This window comes from Coregonus clupeaformis, chromosome 20, assembly GCF_020615455.1.
Source record: "Coregonus clupeaformis isolate EN_2021a chromosome 20, ASM2061545v1, whole genome shotgun sequence".
NCBI classification, from domain to species: domain Eukaryota; kingdom Metazoa; phylum Chordata; class Actinopteri; order Salmoniformes; family Salmonidae; genus Coregonus; species Coregonus clupeaformis.
The window spans coordinates 47,554,802-47,573,278 of NC_059211.1; the positions used below are offsets into that span (position 1 = coordinate 47,554,802).

At 42.0% G+C, this 18,477-nt stretch overlaps 1 protein-coding gene across 1 annotated transcript in view; it reads left to right on the top strand.

The window, feature by feature from the left end:
* The first annotated feature begins 527 nt into the window (after nucleotides 1–527).
* LOC121533554 (serine/threonine-protein kinase STK11) overlaps nucleotides 528–18,477 on the top strand; it is a 44,325-nt gene continuing 26,375 nt past the window's right edge. Inside the window, exons 1-8 of the mRNA XM_041839603.2 lie at nucleotides 528–656; nucleotides 1,310–2,192; nucleotides 2,599–2,682; nucleotides 7,444–7,533; nucleotides 7,635–7,767; nucleotides 7,881–8,017; nucleotides 8,471–8,598; nucleotides 9,477–9,534. Of these exons, the coding sequence (XP_041695537.1) occupies nucleotides 1,906–2,192; nucleotides 2,599–2,682; nucleotides 7,444–7,533; nucleotides 7,635–7,767; nucleotides 7,881–8,017; nucleotides 8,471–8,598; nucleotides 9,477–9,534 (917 nt within the window). The 5' untranslated portion in view covers nucleotides 528–656; nucleotides 1,310–1,905. The remainder of the gene's footprint in view (nucleotides 657–1,309; nucleotides 2,193–2,598; nucleotides 2,683–7,443; nucleotides 7,534–7,634; nucleotides 7,768–7,880; nucleotides 8,018–8,470; nucleotides 8,599–9,476; nucleotides 9,535–18,477) is intronic.

Below are 18,477 nucleotides of genomic sequence, written 5' to 3' on the forward strand. Positions count from 1 at the left end.
CAGCATGAAATTGAAGTATGTGTAGAATCTAGGGTTTTCACAAAGCTATATGACTAAGGATATATGTTCTATCAACCTATCAATCATATATTCTGTCTTCTGTTTGTATGTGTCTGTCTTTTCTATGGTTTGGACACAGCGTTTCTAAACCCAGAGGTCAACATCGCGAGACTTCCGGGAACGCTTGCGAAACAGACCAGGCCAGGGTTTGGGGCTTGATAAATTAATGAGAGAAATTAAAAAGTATTCCTTAGTTGTTAATTTTCTCTAAATCTAAATGCACAACATAGATTCGAGCCAATTACTTAAGTAGTTGAACATGTTATTACTCCAATCCAAAAGTGACAAACTGACACGTTTTTATTTGAGTAATAAACAACTTTATATTGAAGGAGTGCCTTTGATTTGTTTGAGTTTGGCGCGAGACGACCATTAGACACGATGACGTATTTCTACGCATGAGCTTTGCTAGCCAACGTCGCCATGACATCGCCATCGTGTGATCGGGGATTTCTATTGGAGAAGCAGTTTTAGCCTATCTTTATACTGTACTGTCTTTGGTTTGGAGCATGGAGTATGTAAACAAGATGGAGGTGTTTCTGACATCCAGCACTTCTACATAGGCAATCGATGATACCGGTCAAGTAGCATACAAGGTAAAGTTGACCTTTTTCAACATACAAACTATTTACCCCATAACTGAAAATGTAATGAAAAATGACGTAGTGACAGAGGACGTGAAATAAATGTAGTGTTTGTTACGTTAGCTAGCTAACGTTAGCTAGCTAGCAAGCAAGTAAGTTTGTCGTACATAGCTAGCTATCTAGTATGCTTGTTAAGCTAGCTGGCCGAATGCTAAAAACATTGCTTGGTTTGTGGATGTGACTGCGAAGCGTTGCAGTAGTGAAGAGCTAGCTGGCAAACAGGCTAGCTAGTTGGGGAGATGTTTTTATTGAACAAGAGTTGGCTGCTACAATTAATCTAATCTCAGAATTGTTATTGTGCCTCTGTGTGCCCGTACGGAAGCTATCTAGCCTCGCTAGTTATCTGCTGATTTGCACTTTCCTATCTCACTGATTACTGTATACTACCCATGATCTGCTATGTTGTTGAATGGAAGTGATGTTCATAAGAAGATTTAGCATTGTTTGTTGTAATGATAGGCGCTTGTATTGAAATGTAAATCGTTATGATAGCACATCCACATCATTGGTAGTGTGTATTTGTCATATTCCAAGCATTTTGACGTTGCAATCTCATGATGTGAATTCCATCAAAATGCTTATGCAATTGTGCATTTGTAATGCAGATCTGAGGATCCCTGCAACGATTCATTGACGCTGGCAGACCAGTTTTGCAGTCTTGGCAAGTACCCAGGATTTATTTGGTACATGGGATGGGGGTAGAAAATTAGATCAGCTAAACATTGTAGAAGAACTCAATGAAAATCATACACCAGATTCACAATTAAGTTGCCCAAAACATGACATTCACCAAGAACCAAAGAAAGCTGCACACATCACAACACGGCAGGTTCCAGGTGTCACAAGGACATGGCTAAGAAGGAGGGAATAGGCCTATATGATCAGGGAACAAAGACAAAGATCCAAACCATTCCCTCATACCAGAGCCAGACCCTGTAGACATTGTAATATTGGACACTACCCAGGCCACTCACCTCTCTGGACACCCTGCTCAAGCAGTGCTGCATCGTCAGCAGGTTAAGGAGAACATTCTGTTGCATTTCTGCAGTTGCAGCATCCCACATTTCAATACATCAAGTCTGCATTTCAGTATTCAGGATTGGAATATTTTTCTTGCAAATTCATATTGTCTGACCCAGGGCATCCAGAAACATACAGTACAGTAGTAAAAAAGAACAGTCACATCGCTGAAGGGGCAACCATGAGTGACGAGGACATCCATGAACACATGGACTATTTGGAGAATGACTTGACCATGGGCATGGAAACCTTCATCCACCGCATCGACTCCACTGAAGTCATCTACGAGCCGCGGAGGAAGAGGGCCAAGCTGATTGGGAAGTACCTGATGGGAGACCTGCTGGGGGAGGGCTCCTACGGGAAGGTGAAGGAGATGCTGGACTCTGAGACGCTCTGCAGGAGGGCAGTCAAGATCCTCAAGAAGAAGAAGCTGAGACGCATCCCCAATGGGGAGCAAAATGTAAAAAAGTATGTGGAATGCTTCGCATGGCTTTTTTAGTGCTTTTACTGTTGATCTACAGAATAAGCTAGTTGTGTTGATCATGGAGTTGTTGTTTTGGTGTGTGAATGTGCTTCTAATCAGTGTATGTACTTCAGGAGTTACTCTGCCTTTGAGGAATCACTGAGTGTAAAGTTAATCTCTATTGATTGAAGTGGGATGTAAATTGAGCTTTTCAGGACACTAATAATATTTATCTCAATAAATCTTGCCTTTGAAAGTCCAGAAGATAAAACAACATTAAGGTTGTTCAAATTACTTTTGCCCTGTGGTTTCTGTTGAGTGCTGATGAAACTGCATTAGTATTCCATAGTGCAATTAATCCAGTTTTCCTATTACCATATCTAAACACTTTTTTCTTTTATTTCTTTACAGAGAGATTCAGCTGCTACGAAGATTGAGGCACAAGAACATTATCCAGTTGGTCGAAGTTTTATATAATGAGGAGAAGCAAAAGATATATCCTTTAAAAATAATGTTTTTGTTCTTTAGCATGAGTATCTAAACCATAGAGATGTTTCACGAGTCGTACAAGTCACACTAACAAAGCCTTCGCTAGCACTGCATAAGATTTTTTATTTTTATTTTATTTTATTTTATTTATTTAACCTTTATTTAACTAGGCAAGTCAGTTAAGAACAAATTCTTATTTACAATGACAGCCTACACCGGCCAAACCCAGACGACGCTGGGCCAATTGTGCACCACCTTATGGGACTCCCAATCACGGCTGGTTGTTATACAGCCTGGAATCGAACCAGGGGGTCTGTAGTGACGCCTCAAGCTCTGAGATTTTATTTATTTATTTATTTCACCTTTATTTAACCAGGTAAGCCAGTTGAGAACAAGTTCTCATTTACAACTGCGACCTGGCCAAGATAAAGCAAAGCAGTGCGATTAAAAACAACAACAACACAGAGTTACACATGGGATAAACAAAACATACAGTCAATAACACAATAGAAAATCTATATACAGTGTGTGCAAATGTAGTAAGTTATGGGTGTAAGGCAATAAATAGGCCATAGTGCAAAATAATTACAATTTAGTATTAACACTGGAGTGATAGATGTGCAGAAGATGATGTGCAAAAAGAGATACTTGGGTGCAAATTAGCAAAATAAATAACAATATGGGGATGAGGTAGTTGGGTGGGCTAATTACAGATGGGCTGTGTACAGGTGCAGTGATCCGTAAGCTGCTCTGACAACTGATGCTTAAAGTTAGTGAGGGAGATTAGAGTCTCCAGCCTCAGAGATTTTAGCAGTTCGTTCCATTCATTAGCAGCAGAGAACTGGAAGGAATGGCGGCCAAAGGAGGTGTTGGCTTTGGGGATGACCAGTGAGATATACCTGCTGGAGCGCATACTACGGGTGGGTGTTGCTATGGTGACCAATGAGCTAAGATAAGGCTGGGATTTGCCTAGCAGTGATTTATAGATGACCTGGAGCCAGTGGGTTTGGCGACGAATATGTAGGGCCAGCCAACGAGAGCGTACAGGTCACAATGGTGGGTAGTATATGGGGCTTTGGTGACAAAACGGATGGCACTGTGATAGACTACATCCAATTTGCTGAGTAGAGTGTTGGAGGCTATTTTGTAAATGACATCGCCGAAGTCAAGGATCGGTAGGATAGTCAGTTTTACGAGGGCATGTTTGGCAGCATGAGTGAAGGAGGATTTGTTGCGAAATAGGAAGCCGATTCTAGATTTAACTTTGGATTGGAGATGCTTAATATGAGTCTGGAAGGAGAGTTTACGGTCTAACCAGAAACCTAGGTATTTGTACCGGTAATTGTCCACATATTCTAAGTCAGACCCGCCTAGAGTAGTGATTCTAGTCGGGCGGGCGGGTACAAGCAGCGTTCGATTGAAGAGCATGCATTTAGTTTTACTAGTGTTTAAGAGCAGTTGGAGGCTACGGAAGGAGTGTTGTATGGCATTGAAGCTCGGTTGGAGTGTCCAATGAAGGGCCAGATGTATACAAAATGGTGTTGTCTGCGTAGAGGTGGATCTGAGAGTCACCAGCAGCAAGAGCGACATCATTGATATACACAGAGAATAGAGTCTGCCCGAGAATTTAACCCTGTGGCACCCCCATAGAGACTGCCAGAGGTCCAGACAACAGGCCCTCCGATTTGACACATTGAACAGAGCTGTTGGCCGGGGTAGGGGTAGCCAGGTGGAAAGCATGGCCAGCCGTAGCAAAATGCTAATTAAAATTCTCGATTATCGTAGATTTATAGTTGGTGACAGTGTTTCCTAGCCTCAGTGCAGTGGGCAGCTGGGAGGAGGTGCTCTTATGGACTTTACAGTGTCCCAAAACTTTTTGGAGTTAGTGCTACAGGATGCAAATTTCTGTTTGAAAAAGCTAGCCTTTGCTTTCCTAACTGATTGTGTGTATTGGTTCCTGACTTCCCTAAAAAGTTGCATATTGCGGGGGCTGTTCGATGCTAATGCAGTACGCCGCAGGATGTTTTTGTGCTGGTCAAGGGCAGTCTGGGATGAACCAGGGGCTATATCTGTTCTTAGTTTGGAATTTTTTGAATGGGGCATGCTTATTTAAGATGGAGAGGAAAGCACTTTTAAAGAACAACCAGGCATCCTCAATTGACGGAATGAGGTCAATATCCATCCAGGATACCCGGGCCAGGTCAATTCGAAAGGCCTGCTCGCTGAAGTGTTTTAGGGAGCGTTTGATAGTGATGAGGGGTGGTCGTTTGACCGCGGACCCATTTACGGATGCAGGCAGTGATCGCTGAGATCCTGGTTGAAGACAGCGGAGGTGTATTTAGAGGGTAAATTAGTCAGGATGATATCTATGAGGGTGCCCATGTTTACGGATTTAGGGTTGTACCTGGTAGGTTCCTTGATAATTTGTGTGAGATTGAGGGCATCTAGTTTAGATTGTAGGATGGCCGGGTTGTTAAGCATATCCCAGTTTAGGTCACCAAGCAATACGAAGTCTGAGGATAGATGGGGGGCAATCAATTCACATATGGTGTCCAGGGCACAGCTGGGGGCTGAGGGGGGTCTGTAGCAAGCGTCAACAGTGATACTTATTTCTGGAGAGGTGGATTTTTAGAAGTAGAAGCTCAAACTGTTTGGGCACAGACCTGGATAGTGTGATAGAGTTCTGCTGGCTATCTCTACAGTAGATTCAGACACTGCTAGAACATCTGGGTTGACGGAGTGTGCTAACGCAGTGAGTAACACAAATTTAGGGAGGAGGCTTCTGATGTTAACATGAAAAAAACAAGGCTTTTACGGTCACAGAGATGCAGTGCCTTAGATCGCTGCGCCACTCGGGAGCCCTTGTCCAAGCGTAATAATGTGTGGATAGTGGGATAGGCTAGTCTATTTTGTGGTTACTTTTTCCTCTCCTTAGGGAATTATCTTGTCCCATGGAACAGTTGTAGAGTAAGCTATGCAGATCAACTATAAAAACAAGCATGTACTGTCCTTCATAGCTCATGTTGCTGTAATTCAGCGTTATGACCACAAGGGGTCTCTGTTGGCCTCTTGGGGTGAAAAAGGCTACATGAAGCTCTATCAGATGGACTAACAAACTTCACAAAGCATTTACCTTCTGCTCTCTCCCTCCCCCCAACTCACTGTCTTTGATTCTAATCATCTCTGACGGGTCCTTTAGAAGTCTGCTGCTCTAGACCACATAAAACGAATTAACCTTTGTCTCTGACATTAAAACGGTATCCCCAATTGATTTAGTACTGTTAACACTTAAGATGGCTCACCACTTGCTCTTTAGGACCATGAAGGATTCTGCCAATGTCAGGTCAAATAAATCCCAATTGGCATTTTAGGGTAATTGTTGAGGTGAGAACATATTATAGGAACTAATGACGTGGTTGTAAACCTATGGTTTTGTTTGTCTTTTTAGTTGTTGCGTCATAGAAGATTGACTTAATAGAATGTCTCCGTTTTGACTTCATACACAAGGCTCTGTGTATGACTTGTGAAGGGCTCTGTTTTGTTCATGCTCCTCCTCTGTTCCTTTTCTCCTGAATTACTCTGTTGGAACATTGTGGCATACAGGTGACAGGTCAGTTAGCCTTGCAGCTGTAAAAGCGCAGTGGTGCTGAAGACGTGTCTGTCATTTGTGTGGAACACACAGATGTCCAGGATGTGAGAGCTCTGGCTTCAGCTTCTATACAACTCTAAGGAGAATAGTTGCAAACTAAACATCACCGTTTCTAAAGGCAACACTGAACCATATGTTTTTGTAACCCGTCTTTTTACACAAAGCTAGAAGTAGGAATTCGTAGAATTTTACCTTGAAAAATTTGCTACACAAATACATTTTGAGAGGCAATGATTTCTATTATATCCCGCCCACCCTCTGTCTACAAGCCCATGACTCCTACGTCAGATGGCCGAACGGGACCCAGCCATTGGTGATTGGTCCTCCAGCCTGTCTGACTGCAGCCCAGCCCCCTGAATCATCTAGCTAGTCACTCAGTTTACTCCTAATGTGTGTTACTGATTAAACCGGCAATGAGGGCAGAAAAAGCGATGAGAAGCAGGGATTGGGTCCCCCTCTCTCCCTTCTTCTCTCTTCCTCCCTCCCTCTCCTCACTGTACCTTTCTAACCGGTCATGTGAAGTCCCTCCGGTGGTTAGTCAATGGGGTTGTAATGTGGGTGCGCTGCTCATACTGTGGGCTGACCGGGCTCCCCCCTCTCTGGGAAGAGAGGGGGCCACTGACTGACCAAGAGGCTCCCACTGTGTCATAGACCTGCCGCCTGTTTACCTATCCAGCCCTCCCCAATCCAACAATGGGATGGAAATATCCCCACCTTTCACGCCTCTCTCCTCCCCGCTCTGACTGAGGCTGCTGGCTAGATAAAGTGCCTTCTGTAAGTGACCCTGAGAAGTGTGAATACAGAATGTAGTATTGTTTTGACATTCAATTTCACAGTTTGTACGCATTTATTGTCTTGTCATCTTTGTTCCATTCAGGAAGATGAACTTATTCTCAAGGACAAATTGTATGTTCCCAGACTTGGATCAATGATATTTTGTGTATCTAGCTAGTTTTATGGATTAGTGACTAGTCAGTCAACCACGTATTGATCAGTACTGTAGTAGACATTAGGATTTAAGGTTATTTGTGTTGAAATAATATAAATCCTTTGGCGCCTTGCTAAATTACCAATATGAAACCATTGCCACCTTGTCTCTTTTCCTTGACTTTGCTTACGTATATGGTGATGGAATATTGTGTATGTGGAATGCAGGAGATGTTGGACAGTGTTGATGAGAAAAGGTTTCCAGTCTTTCAAGCTCATGGGTATGTTTACCTTTCATCTCAATTGAATAGTTAAAGATATCTGGCCAAACACTAATACCAAACAGTGAAGTTAATACAGATATATTGCTGTTTTTCCCAAGGTACTTTTGTCAGCTGCTAGATGGCTTGGAATATTTGCACAGCCAAGGAATTGTTCACAAAGATATTAAACCAGGGAATCTACTACTGACGACGGACGGCGCACTAAGAATCTCCGACCTGGGTGTAGCAGAGGTGAGCCCCCAGTCCTCTGACCGTTTTCCGATATCCACTTTATATTGCATTTTAATTGGGTTACCTTTATGGGGCTGAATGATTATCTGTGTGTTCCTGTTCTCCCTCCCAAGGCGCTGCACCCATTTGCAGAGGATGACACGTGTTGTACGAGCCAGGGCTCTCCAGCCTTCCAGCCCCCAGAGATCGCCAACGGCCTGGACACCTTCTCAGGGTTCAAAGTGGACATCTGGTCTGCTGGTGTCACACTGTGAGTGGCTACTCAGACATTAATTGTTTCAGCTGGCATATTTATTTAATGCCTCTTGGGGATAAATACAGTTTGTTGAATTGAACATACTTTGCTGTCTGTGATTTTTAAATTACAGATGATCAGGGGCGCAACTTTGGTTTTAGAAGTGGGGGGGACTTATTATTATTATTATTATTATTATTATTATTATTCATTTTTTTTCAGTCGGATAAACACTCCAAAGAGCCTACCCGACCACTCGGAGGTGTCCGCATGGTCCTAAAGCACACCGTTGCCTCGTTTTTGTATCACATTCCAATGATAAAACTGGGGGGGGGGGGCAAAAATGCAATTTCAGAATGTGGGGGGGGGGGGCATGTCCCCCCCCGTCCCCAGTGGAAGTTGTGCCCCTGCAGATGATTCTTAATTCAAGTACTCTTCTTGATTTTGTAATTGTATTTTTTCTTTCAGTTATAACATAACGACCAGCCTGTACCCTTTCGAAGGTGACAACATCTATAAGCTGTTTGAGAACATTGGGAAGGGAGACTACAGTGTTCCAGAGGAGTGTGGCCCTCTACTCTCTGGTCTGTTAAGAGGTAAGAGTCTAGACCAGGGCTCTCCAACCCTGTTCCTGGAGAACTACCTTCCTGTAGGTTTTCACTCCAACCCTACTCAAGATCACCTGATTCTAATAATTAGCTGGTTGATAAGCTGAATCAGGTTAGTTATAACTGGGGTTGGACTGAACCTATAGGAGGGTAACTCTCCAGGAACAGGGTTGGAGAGCCCTGGTCTAAACTGACTAACACTGCTGCTGGCACTCCCAATATTCTATTTCATGTTATTAAGCCTTATTAGAGATGAAAGCATTAGCTGCAGTAGTAAGAGTATTTGAGGGATGCCAACTTTGATACATTATTTCTCAATTATGCAATATATATATATATATATATATATATGTGTCAACAATCATTCCTCCAAAGGACCATTCTGTGGATAAAATTGAGTGAAAATCTCCAAAATCATGGCCTTTTTTTGTTCTGGTTTCGTGAGGAATCACTCATTACAAAAAGGGTATGACCACAGAATTATAGATTATAGCTCTTTATTGGACTTAATTTGACCACTCAGATGTACTTAGCAGTAAGTAGTGATTCATTCTTGGAGGTTTGTCTTTTGGAGATGTAGATGGCTCTGTGGTGATTGTACCTTATGTGTCACAACAATTATCATTTTGATTCATCATGAATATGCAGTGTATTGAAAAAAAAATTCTAAGATAAAGATGTGTTTGAAGGACAGGCACTCTGTTTTTCTCGCAGGAAACGGTCATTATGGCGCAATTGTCTGTTTTCATTGTTGTCAAGTAGCCCTGATTTAAACACTGCACAAAAATAAGGACATAATGAAAGGAATAAATGTATCTCATCAAATGATTACAAAACGGTCAATTTATTTTGTATTTTTCTTCCAGGAATGCTTGAGTATAACCCTGAGAAGAGGTTCTCAATACAACACATTAGACAACACAAGTAAGTAATCGTGCTCCCTTTTTATCTGAAGCAGCAATTTAACTTATACAAATGAAACCGGAGATGATTTGGGGAAAACAGCAGTCCGGTGATGAGCGATGTCCAATCAAAGTGTTTGAGGAAACAGGCTGTCATTTTTGTGATCGATTTGTTGTCATTTGCATCTGAGCTCTGCTGAAGGCCAAATTGTATCATTTTGATAATGATGGGAGGAGAAATCAGAACACACTGCCTCTCTCTTGTATCATTTGGAGGTCTTATGTGAGGCCCATTGTGTTGGAACAGGCTTTTATGATAATTTAGCTCCTGTCTGTTTGTTTACAATACATAACCTATATGATATAGGTTACTGCACAATACGCATGACAGAAAAACATAAAAGCCCATAGATGTAGCTAGCTATATGCTCTCTTGGGTAAATAAATGAAACTAGCTCCAGTAGGCTAATCTTTTTGATTGTGAACTGTATTACTGTTCTGTATTATATGGACTGGAATTACGCACATCGTCCAAACCATGATAAAGCAGAAGAAAACATGTGGTTCTGGTGCAGCACATGCGGCTTACAAAGTTACAAGTATAGGATAGCAAATTGTATTTTAATTTGGGAAAATAATAGGGCCTATTTGTATAATTAGTAAGCTGACGCATATTTACCTTTTCATAATATTTCCTCTGTTATTAGCCTACCTCCTCTTTCTCTCGCTATTGTCGCTTCATTCCTTCCTCGCTTTCAACAGTTAAATGAAATACGTTTCGTTGTCCTTATCTTCATCATTCTAATGACATACTTGATTAATATAGGATTAGAATTAGATGCAGAAGGCTTTCACTTCTCTTCACGAATATTGAATGGTTATGGGTCTGAATAAATAACTGCTATAGACCGCCATCGCGTTCGCTCTTCTTTCAAACTACCCATGAGTTCTATTGGGCTGCTGTATTTAACGTTCAGCAAAAAAGAGCTTGCGTCCCTCTTCGAATAGCTTTTCCTGTATGGGACTCCAAGAGCTAAGGAGCGTTGTTTAAGGAGAGGCCAGCGGAGCACAGGCGCTTGCGTATTGCACAAGAGACCGAGGCTATAAGTTAGAAGCTTATTATGCAAAACCAATCCTTCATTAGCTAACTATAAGGCTAATACTGCATTGAATGTATTACCTGAAAGAGGTAGGCTAGGACATCCTATATATAGGGCTATATATCAATCTAGAACAGGATTATCTATTTTGGATGCAATTTGAATGGAGTTGATGGAGAGAGAGCAAGACTGCGAGAGAGTGCTCGCGGGTGCACTGATTAAAGCAAAGATATTCGAGTGATAGGCTGTTTTTAAAACTCTGCAGCGGCAATTAACACAATTATTATCTTTACAATTTAAAAAACAAGGTGACTCCCAAAAGCCAGATGGAGATGGGTAAATTAAACACGCAGTCGGTCTTTACATTATTGTAACATAGGCTATGCTGCAGTAAATTTAGATCTACCTGTCACAAGAAAAAAAGTTACCGTGATGAGATGATAGGTCTGCATGCATTGTGAACTGCTGCTCCATACTGAGATGGTCTGTCCCCACCCTGAGCATTGATTCATCATGCAGAGGCCGTAGAGAATCCAGATTTAGACATGGCATATAATTTAACTGTTCCATTTCACGCCATGCTGTTCATATACAAGTCGGAAGTTTACATACACTTAGGTTGGAGTCATTAAAACTCGATTTTCAACCACTCCACAAATTTCTTGTTAACAAACTATAGTTTTGGCAAGTCGATTAGGACATCTACTTTGTGCATGACACAAGTAATTTTTCCAACAATTGTTTACAGACACATTATTCCACTTATAATTCACTGTATCACAATTCCAGTGGGTCAGAAGTTTACATAAACTTAGTTGACTGCCTTTAAACAGCTTGGGAAATTCCAGAAAATGATGTCATGGCTTTAGAAGCTTCGGATAGGCTAATTGACATCATTTGAGTCAATTGGAGGTGTACCTGTGGATGTATTTCAAGGCCTACCTTCAAACTCAGTGCCTCTTTGCTTGACATCATGGGAAAATCAAAAGAAATCAGCCAAGATCTCAGAAAAAAAAATGTAGACCTCCACAAGTCTGGTTCATCCTTTTCCAAACGCCTGAAGGTACCATGTTCATCTGTACAAACAATAGTACGCAAGTATAAACACCATGGGACCACGAAGCCATCATACCGCTCAGGAAGGAGATGCGTTCTGTCTCCTAGAGATGAACGTACTTTGGTGCGAAAAGTGCAAATCAATCCCAGAACAACAGCAAAGGACCTTGTGAAGATGCTGGAGGAAACAGGTACAAAAGTATCTATATCCATAGTAAAACGAGTCCTATATCGACATAACCGGAAAGGCCGCTCAGCAAGGAAGAAGCCGCTGCTCCAAAACCGCCATAAAAAAGACAGACTACGGTTTGCAACTGCACAAGGGGACAAAGATTGTGCTTTTTGGATAAATGTCCCCTGGTCTGATGAAACAAAAATAGAACTGTTTGGCCATAATGACCATTGTTATGTTTGGAGGAAAAAGGGGGTTGCTCGCAAGCCGAAGAACACCATCCCAACCGTGAAGCATGGCGGTGACAGCATCATGCTGTGGGTGTGCTTTGCTGCAGGAGGGACTGGTGCACTTCACAAAATAGATGGCATCATGAGGAATGAATAGAATGTGGATATATTGAAGCAACATCTCAAGACATCAGTCAGGAAGTTAAAGCTTGGTCGCAAATGGGTCTTCCAAATGGATAATGACCCCAAGCATACTTCCAAATTTGTGGCAAAATGGCTTAAGGACAACAAAGTCAAGGTATTGGAGTGGCCATCACAAAACCCTGACCTCAATCCTATAGAAAATATGTGGGCAGAACTGAAAAAGCGTGTGTGAGCAAGGAGGCCTACAAACCTGACTCAGTTACATCAGCTCTGTCAGGAGGAATGGGCCAAAATTCACCCAACTTATTGTGGGAAGCTTGTGGAAGGCTACCCGAAACGTTTGACCCAAGTTAAGAATTTTAAAGGCAATGCTACCAAATACTAATTGAGTGTATGTAAACTTCTGACCCACTGGGAATGTGATGAAATAAATAAAAGCTGAAATAAATCATCCTCTCTACTATTATTCTGACATTTCACATTCTTAAATTAAAGTCAGACAGGGAATTTTTACTAGGATTAAATGTCAAGAATTGTGAAACTGAGTTTAAATGTATTTGGCTAAGGTGTATGTAAACTTCCGACTTCAACTGTAAATAATGTATTATAATTTACCGGTTTCTCACAGTTATTTGTCCTCGGAAAAGGGAGTGGTTTTGGGTGATAAATCTCGGTAACCGGGTTTCCGCCGTTCAACCCTAGTTACAACCAATTATGCTTCCAACCTTTTGTATGCCTCTATCTAATAACATTATGAGAAGTCATGTGGTAGTGAGATATGTTGCCTTATTTGGTGCTACCTCAGGGCTTCTGATGAGCTGTAGTTAAAAAGGCATCAGTCAGACTGGCTGGGCTGGGAAATGCAGCCTATCTATCGCTCCCTCTCTCTCCTCCTAACTTTCCAGTCTTTTTTCCAAGCCCTTAAAGACTCTTGACTACATGGGCTGATGATCTGGCGAGTGTCGGCTGCAGTTACCATGGCAACAGATGACTGAAGCGTATCTGTGTGATGCTAGAGCTCGGAGAGGGAGGGAGGGAAAATCATGCATTGTATTCACCGTGGGCGTCTCGAAACTGCTTTAAAATCATATTTCATTTTGGCTCACTGTATTGGGTGCAAAATGGAATGAGAGAAAAATTATGAAAACAGGCAAATTCTTGTAGAGTGTAGACACGCACACATACACATGCTTGTAATGAACTATGTGGGGGCCTCCCGAGTGGCGCAGTGGTTCAAGGCACTGCATCGCAGTGCTAGAGGCATCACTACAGACCCGGGTTTGATCCCAGGCTGTGTCGCAGCCGGCCAGGACCGGGAGACCCATGAGGCGGCGCACAATTCGCCCAGCGTCGTCCGGGTTAGGGGAGGGTTTGCCCGTCCGGGATGTCCTTGTCCCATCGCGCTCCAGCTGTACGACGTTTCCTCCGACACATTGGTGCAGCTGGCTTCCGGGTTAAGCGGGCAGTGTGTCAAGAAGCAGTGCGGCTTGGTGGGGTCGTGTTTCGGAGGACGCATGGCTCTCGACCTTCGCCTCTCCCGAGTCCGTACGGGAGTTGCAGCGCTGGGACAATACTGTAACTACCAATTTGGATATCACGAAATTGGGGGGAAAAAAAGGGGTGAAAAGTACAACTAAAAATGTTTTATGAACTATGTTGGAGAGTTGGTTTAGATACATCTAACATACGCTTCTTGAATATTCTGTTTATTAACATAGCTTATTTATAGTTTATTAACTTGATAGCAAATGTGTTTAACTTCAAGTTTCTTTCACTTCCAGGTATGGATTGCTCACCATGATAGGATGTAGTGTGTCCTGTGTCGCCTGACCTAACCTACCTTAGTGCATGTTAATAACAAAGTTAATAACATGCAATTATTCAGGAGAATCTAATCAATCGCTCCTTCATATGTGGTCCTTCTATTTGTGGCCATGCCAAAATAAACAAACGATAAGGAGGCGTAAATAGGAGCTGGGGAAAAATGACTGTATAAATATTTAACCAGGCAAAAGGGCAGATGGGTCTTGAAAATTAATTACCCAGCTCTGTGCAAATATTAACATTAAGGAGAATTACTATGGGTAGAGACACCATGCTGGAGTCAATGCAACTTTAATGACCCAGCTCCTGAGGGGACCCTTCTCTTATGGTGTAGCAGCTTCACTAGGCTGCCTTATGGAGGCTTGATCACTTCTTATCCTAAACCCTCATTTTACTAGCCCTCTCTTAACTGCACATCACCAATTATACACTGAACACAAATATAAACGCAACAATTTCAAAGATTTTACTGAGTTACAGTTAATAAGGAAATCAGTCAATTGAAATAAATTCAATAGGCCCTAATCTATGGATTTCACATGACTGTGAATACAGATATGAATCTGTTGGTCAAAGATACCTTTAAAAAAAAAAAAAGCTAGGGGCGTGGATCAGAACCAGTCAGTATCTGGTGTGACCCCCATTTGCCTCATGCAGCGCTAAACATCTCCTTCGCATAGCGTTGATCAGGCTGTTGATTGTGGAATGTTGTATGGGACATTTCTGTGATCTTTTTATTTCAGCTCATAAAACATGGGACCAACACTTTACATGTTGCGTTTTTATATTTTTGTTCAGTATACATATATAAGTTGCTTTAAGTAACTGCTTATTGCTTATTCCATTATATAACTAGTGAGTGGAGGAGAATGTCTGCAGCACTTGATATGACTCCTGAGTGGCGCAGTGGTCTAAGGCACTGCATCACAGTGCTAACTGTGCCACTAGAGATCCTGGTTCGAATCCAGGCTCTGTCGCAGCCGGCCGCGACCGGGAGACTCATGGACGGCGCACAATTGGCCCAGCGTCGTCCAGGGTAGGGGAGGGAATGGCCGGCAGGGATGTAGCTCAGTTGATAGAGCATGGCGTTTGCAACGCCAGGGTTGTGGGTTTGATTCCCACGGGGGGCCAGTATAAAAAAAAATATGTATTCACTAACTGTAAGTCGCTCTGGATAAGAGCGTCTGCTAAATGACTAAAATGTAAATGTAAATCAGTGAGTGGGAGTGTGTCCTGTTATAATCAAGGAAAAGATGGAGAAGATTATGGACGGAGGTGTAGATAGAATGTAAAGAGGAGTTGTACACACAATGTACAGAAAACACACAATCAATCCCACGTCACAATGTACAGAAAACACACACAATCTATCCCACGTCACAATGTACAGAAAACACACACAATCATACTGTGCACACATGCCTACCTCTATGGCCCCATGGTATGGCTGTCGTCACTGACGCTCCATGCGTTGTTACGAAACAAAAGGCCAAGGTCTCCACAGGCCTCTCTCTCTACTATTACTCACTCCTTTTTCAGAAAGTAAGCTGCCCGTTACATAGTGTGTTGCTTAGCTCTTCACTATTTCTGGCAATAGGAGGAAGGGGACGTGGGACATTTCTGTCTCTTAAATATGAACTCAACAAAATGATTCTGCTTTATGACATGCAGGAGATTTAGTGGTGAAACATACTGCAGTGAGAATGACAAAAAAAGAAATCCTTGGTCAATTGTTGTGCATTGCGGCTCTGCTTCTGTTGTCCTCAATCCGCGCTGTTGTAGTCTGTCAACATCAGAGCAAATCACGCCTGGCTGCAAGGACTACTTTGTTGTCCTGTATATGCTAGGGCTGGGAATTGCCAGGGACCTCACAATACGATATTATCACGCTACTGTATTGCGATTCGGTACTGTGATTTTATTGCGATTCAATGTTCCAAACATATTGCTCACCACACAGTACCAGTCAAAAGGTTGGACACACCTACTCATTCAAGGGTTTTTCTTTATTTTTACTATTTTCTACATATTAGAATAATAGTAAAGACATCCAAACTATGAAATAACACATATGGAATCATGTAGTAACCACAAAAGTGTTAAACATATCAAAACATATTTTATATTTGAGATTCTTCAAATAGCCACCCTTTGCCTTGATGACTGCTTTGGACACTCAGCTGGAATGCTTTTTCAACAGTCTTGAAGGAGTTCCCACATATGCTGAGCACATATGCTGCTTTTTCTTCACTCTGCCGTCCGACTCATCCCAAACCATCTCAATTGGGTTGCGGTCGGGGGATTGTGGAGGCCAGGTGATCTGATGCAGCACTCCATCACTCTCCTTCTTGGTAAAATAGCCCTTACACATCCTGGAGGTGTGCTGGGTCATTGTCCTGTTGATAAACAAATGATAGTCCCACTAAGCCCAAACCAGATGGGATGGAGTATCGCTGCAGACTGCTGTGGTAGCCATGCTGGTTAAGTGTGCCTTGAATTCTAAATAAATCACAGACAGTGTCACCAGCAAAGCACCCCCACACCATAACACCTCCTCGTCCATGCTTTACTGTGGGAACTACTCATGCGGAGATCATCCGTTCACCCAAACCGCGTCTCACAAAGACACGGCGGTTGGAACCAAAGATCTCAAATTTGGACTCCAGACCAAAGGACAAATTTCCTCTGGTCTAATGTCCATTGCTCATGTTTCTTGGCCCAAGCAGGTCTCTTCTTCTAATTGGTGTCCTTTAGTAGTGGTTTCTTTGCAGCAATTCGACCATCAAGACCTGACTCACACAGTCCCCACTGAATAGTTGATGTTGAGATGTGTCTGTGACTTGAACTCTGTGAAGCATTTATTTGGGCTGCAATTTCTGAGGCTGGTAACTCTAATTAACTTATCCTCTGCAACAGAGGTAACTCTGGGTCTTCTATTCCTGTGGCGGTCCTCATGAGAGCCAGTTTCATCATAGCGCTTGATGGTTTTTGCGACTGCACTTGAAGAAACTTTCAAAGTTCTTGAAATGTTCCGTATTGACTGACCTTCAGGTCTTAAAGTAATGATGGACTGTCGTTTCTCTTTGCTTATTTGAGCTGTTCTTGCCTTAATATGGACTTGATCTGTTACCAAATAGGGCTATCTTCTGTATACCCCCCACACCTTGTCACAACACAACTGATTGGCTCAAACGCATTAAGAAGGAAAGAAATTCCACAAATTAACTTTTAAGAAGGCACACCTGTTAATTGAAATGCATTCCATGTGACTACCTCATGAAGCAGGTTGAGAGAATGCCAAGAGTGTGCAAAGCTGTCATCAAGGCAAAGGGTGGCTATTTGAAGAATCTCGAATAAAAAATATATTTTGATTTGTTTAACACTCTTTTGCTTACTGCATGATTCCATATGTGTTACTTCATAGTTTTGATGTCTTCACTATTATTCTACAATATAAACAATAGTAAAAATAAAGAAAAACTCTTGAAAGAGTAGGTGTGTCCAAACTTTTGACTGGTATTGTATGTCTGCTGCAGAGGGACTAGAGGGAGCCCCCCTCCCCCCCCCTCCCCCCATCACTAGTTTTAGCCCAATGCGAGGAGACTGGAGATTTGGCTTTAAAGCTGGCTTGGGAGTAGGCTTTTTACACTACACTAACAAGTCTCTCTTTATCTCGGTACTGTACTTCAGTACAGTAGTTGAGTATTTGCATGTCAAATTACTATGACAGTAATGGATGACGGGGAGTGTTTTTAATATGCAACACATAAAAGGCCTGCGCTCTTGGGAGAGACCAGCTGTTTCCACCATGCCCCCTAATTAGGAGCTCCTAAGCTGTGTGTGTTATTAGGTGTGTGTGTGCTATTTGGTGTGTAAATGAATGAGAGCGAACCAGATCCGTGTTCAAATACATTGTTATCTAAGTATTTGTTATTTAAATACTTATATTCTGTGTATTTTGAGTATTTTCTAATGTGGTGCTGAATCAACTACCTCTATTAGAAGTATTTGACAGTATTTTTCAAATAATTTCCTATAAATAGCCTGCTATTTGAAACTATTTTCAAATACTTATTTCTAAATACATTATTTCAAATAACCCTAGGACCAAACAGACCTGGATTAAAATGCCTGGGAGTATTTGAATATTTGTATTTGAAAATACAAATATTCAAGTATTTTCAAATACATGCCGATACTTTCCAAGTGTATTTCCAAATACATTATAATATTTCGCTACTTGTATCTTCAAAGAAACAATATGGAAATTCTTACTTTGAGATATATTTATAAGTAATTAAAATAATTGAAATAGTATTTGAACCCAGGTCTGGAGAGAACACACACTACCTAGTGGCAGATGACAGAAGCTTGCCTCTTTGTCATAGATGTCAGTCACACAAAGCCTGTCCCCATGTTCCTCTGCATGTCAGCTGCAG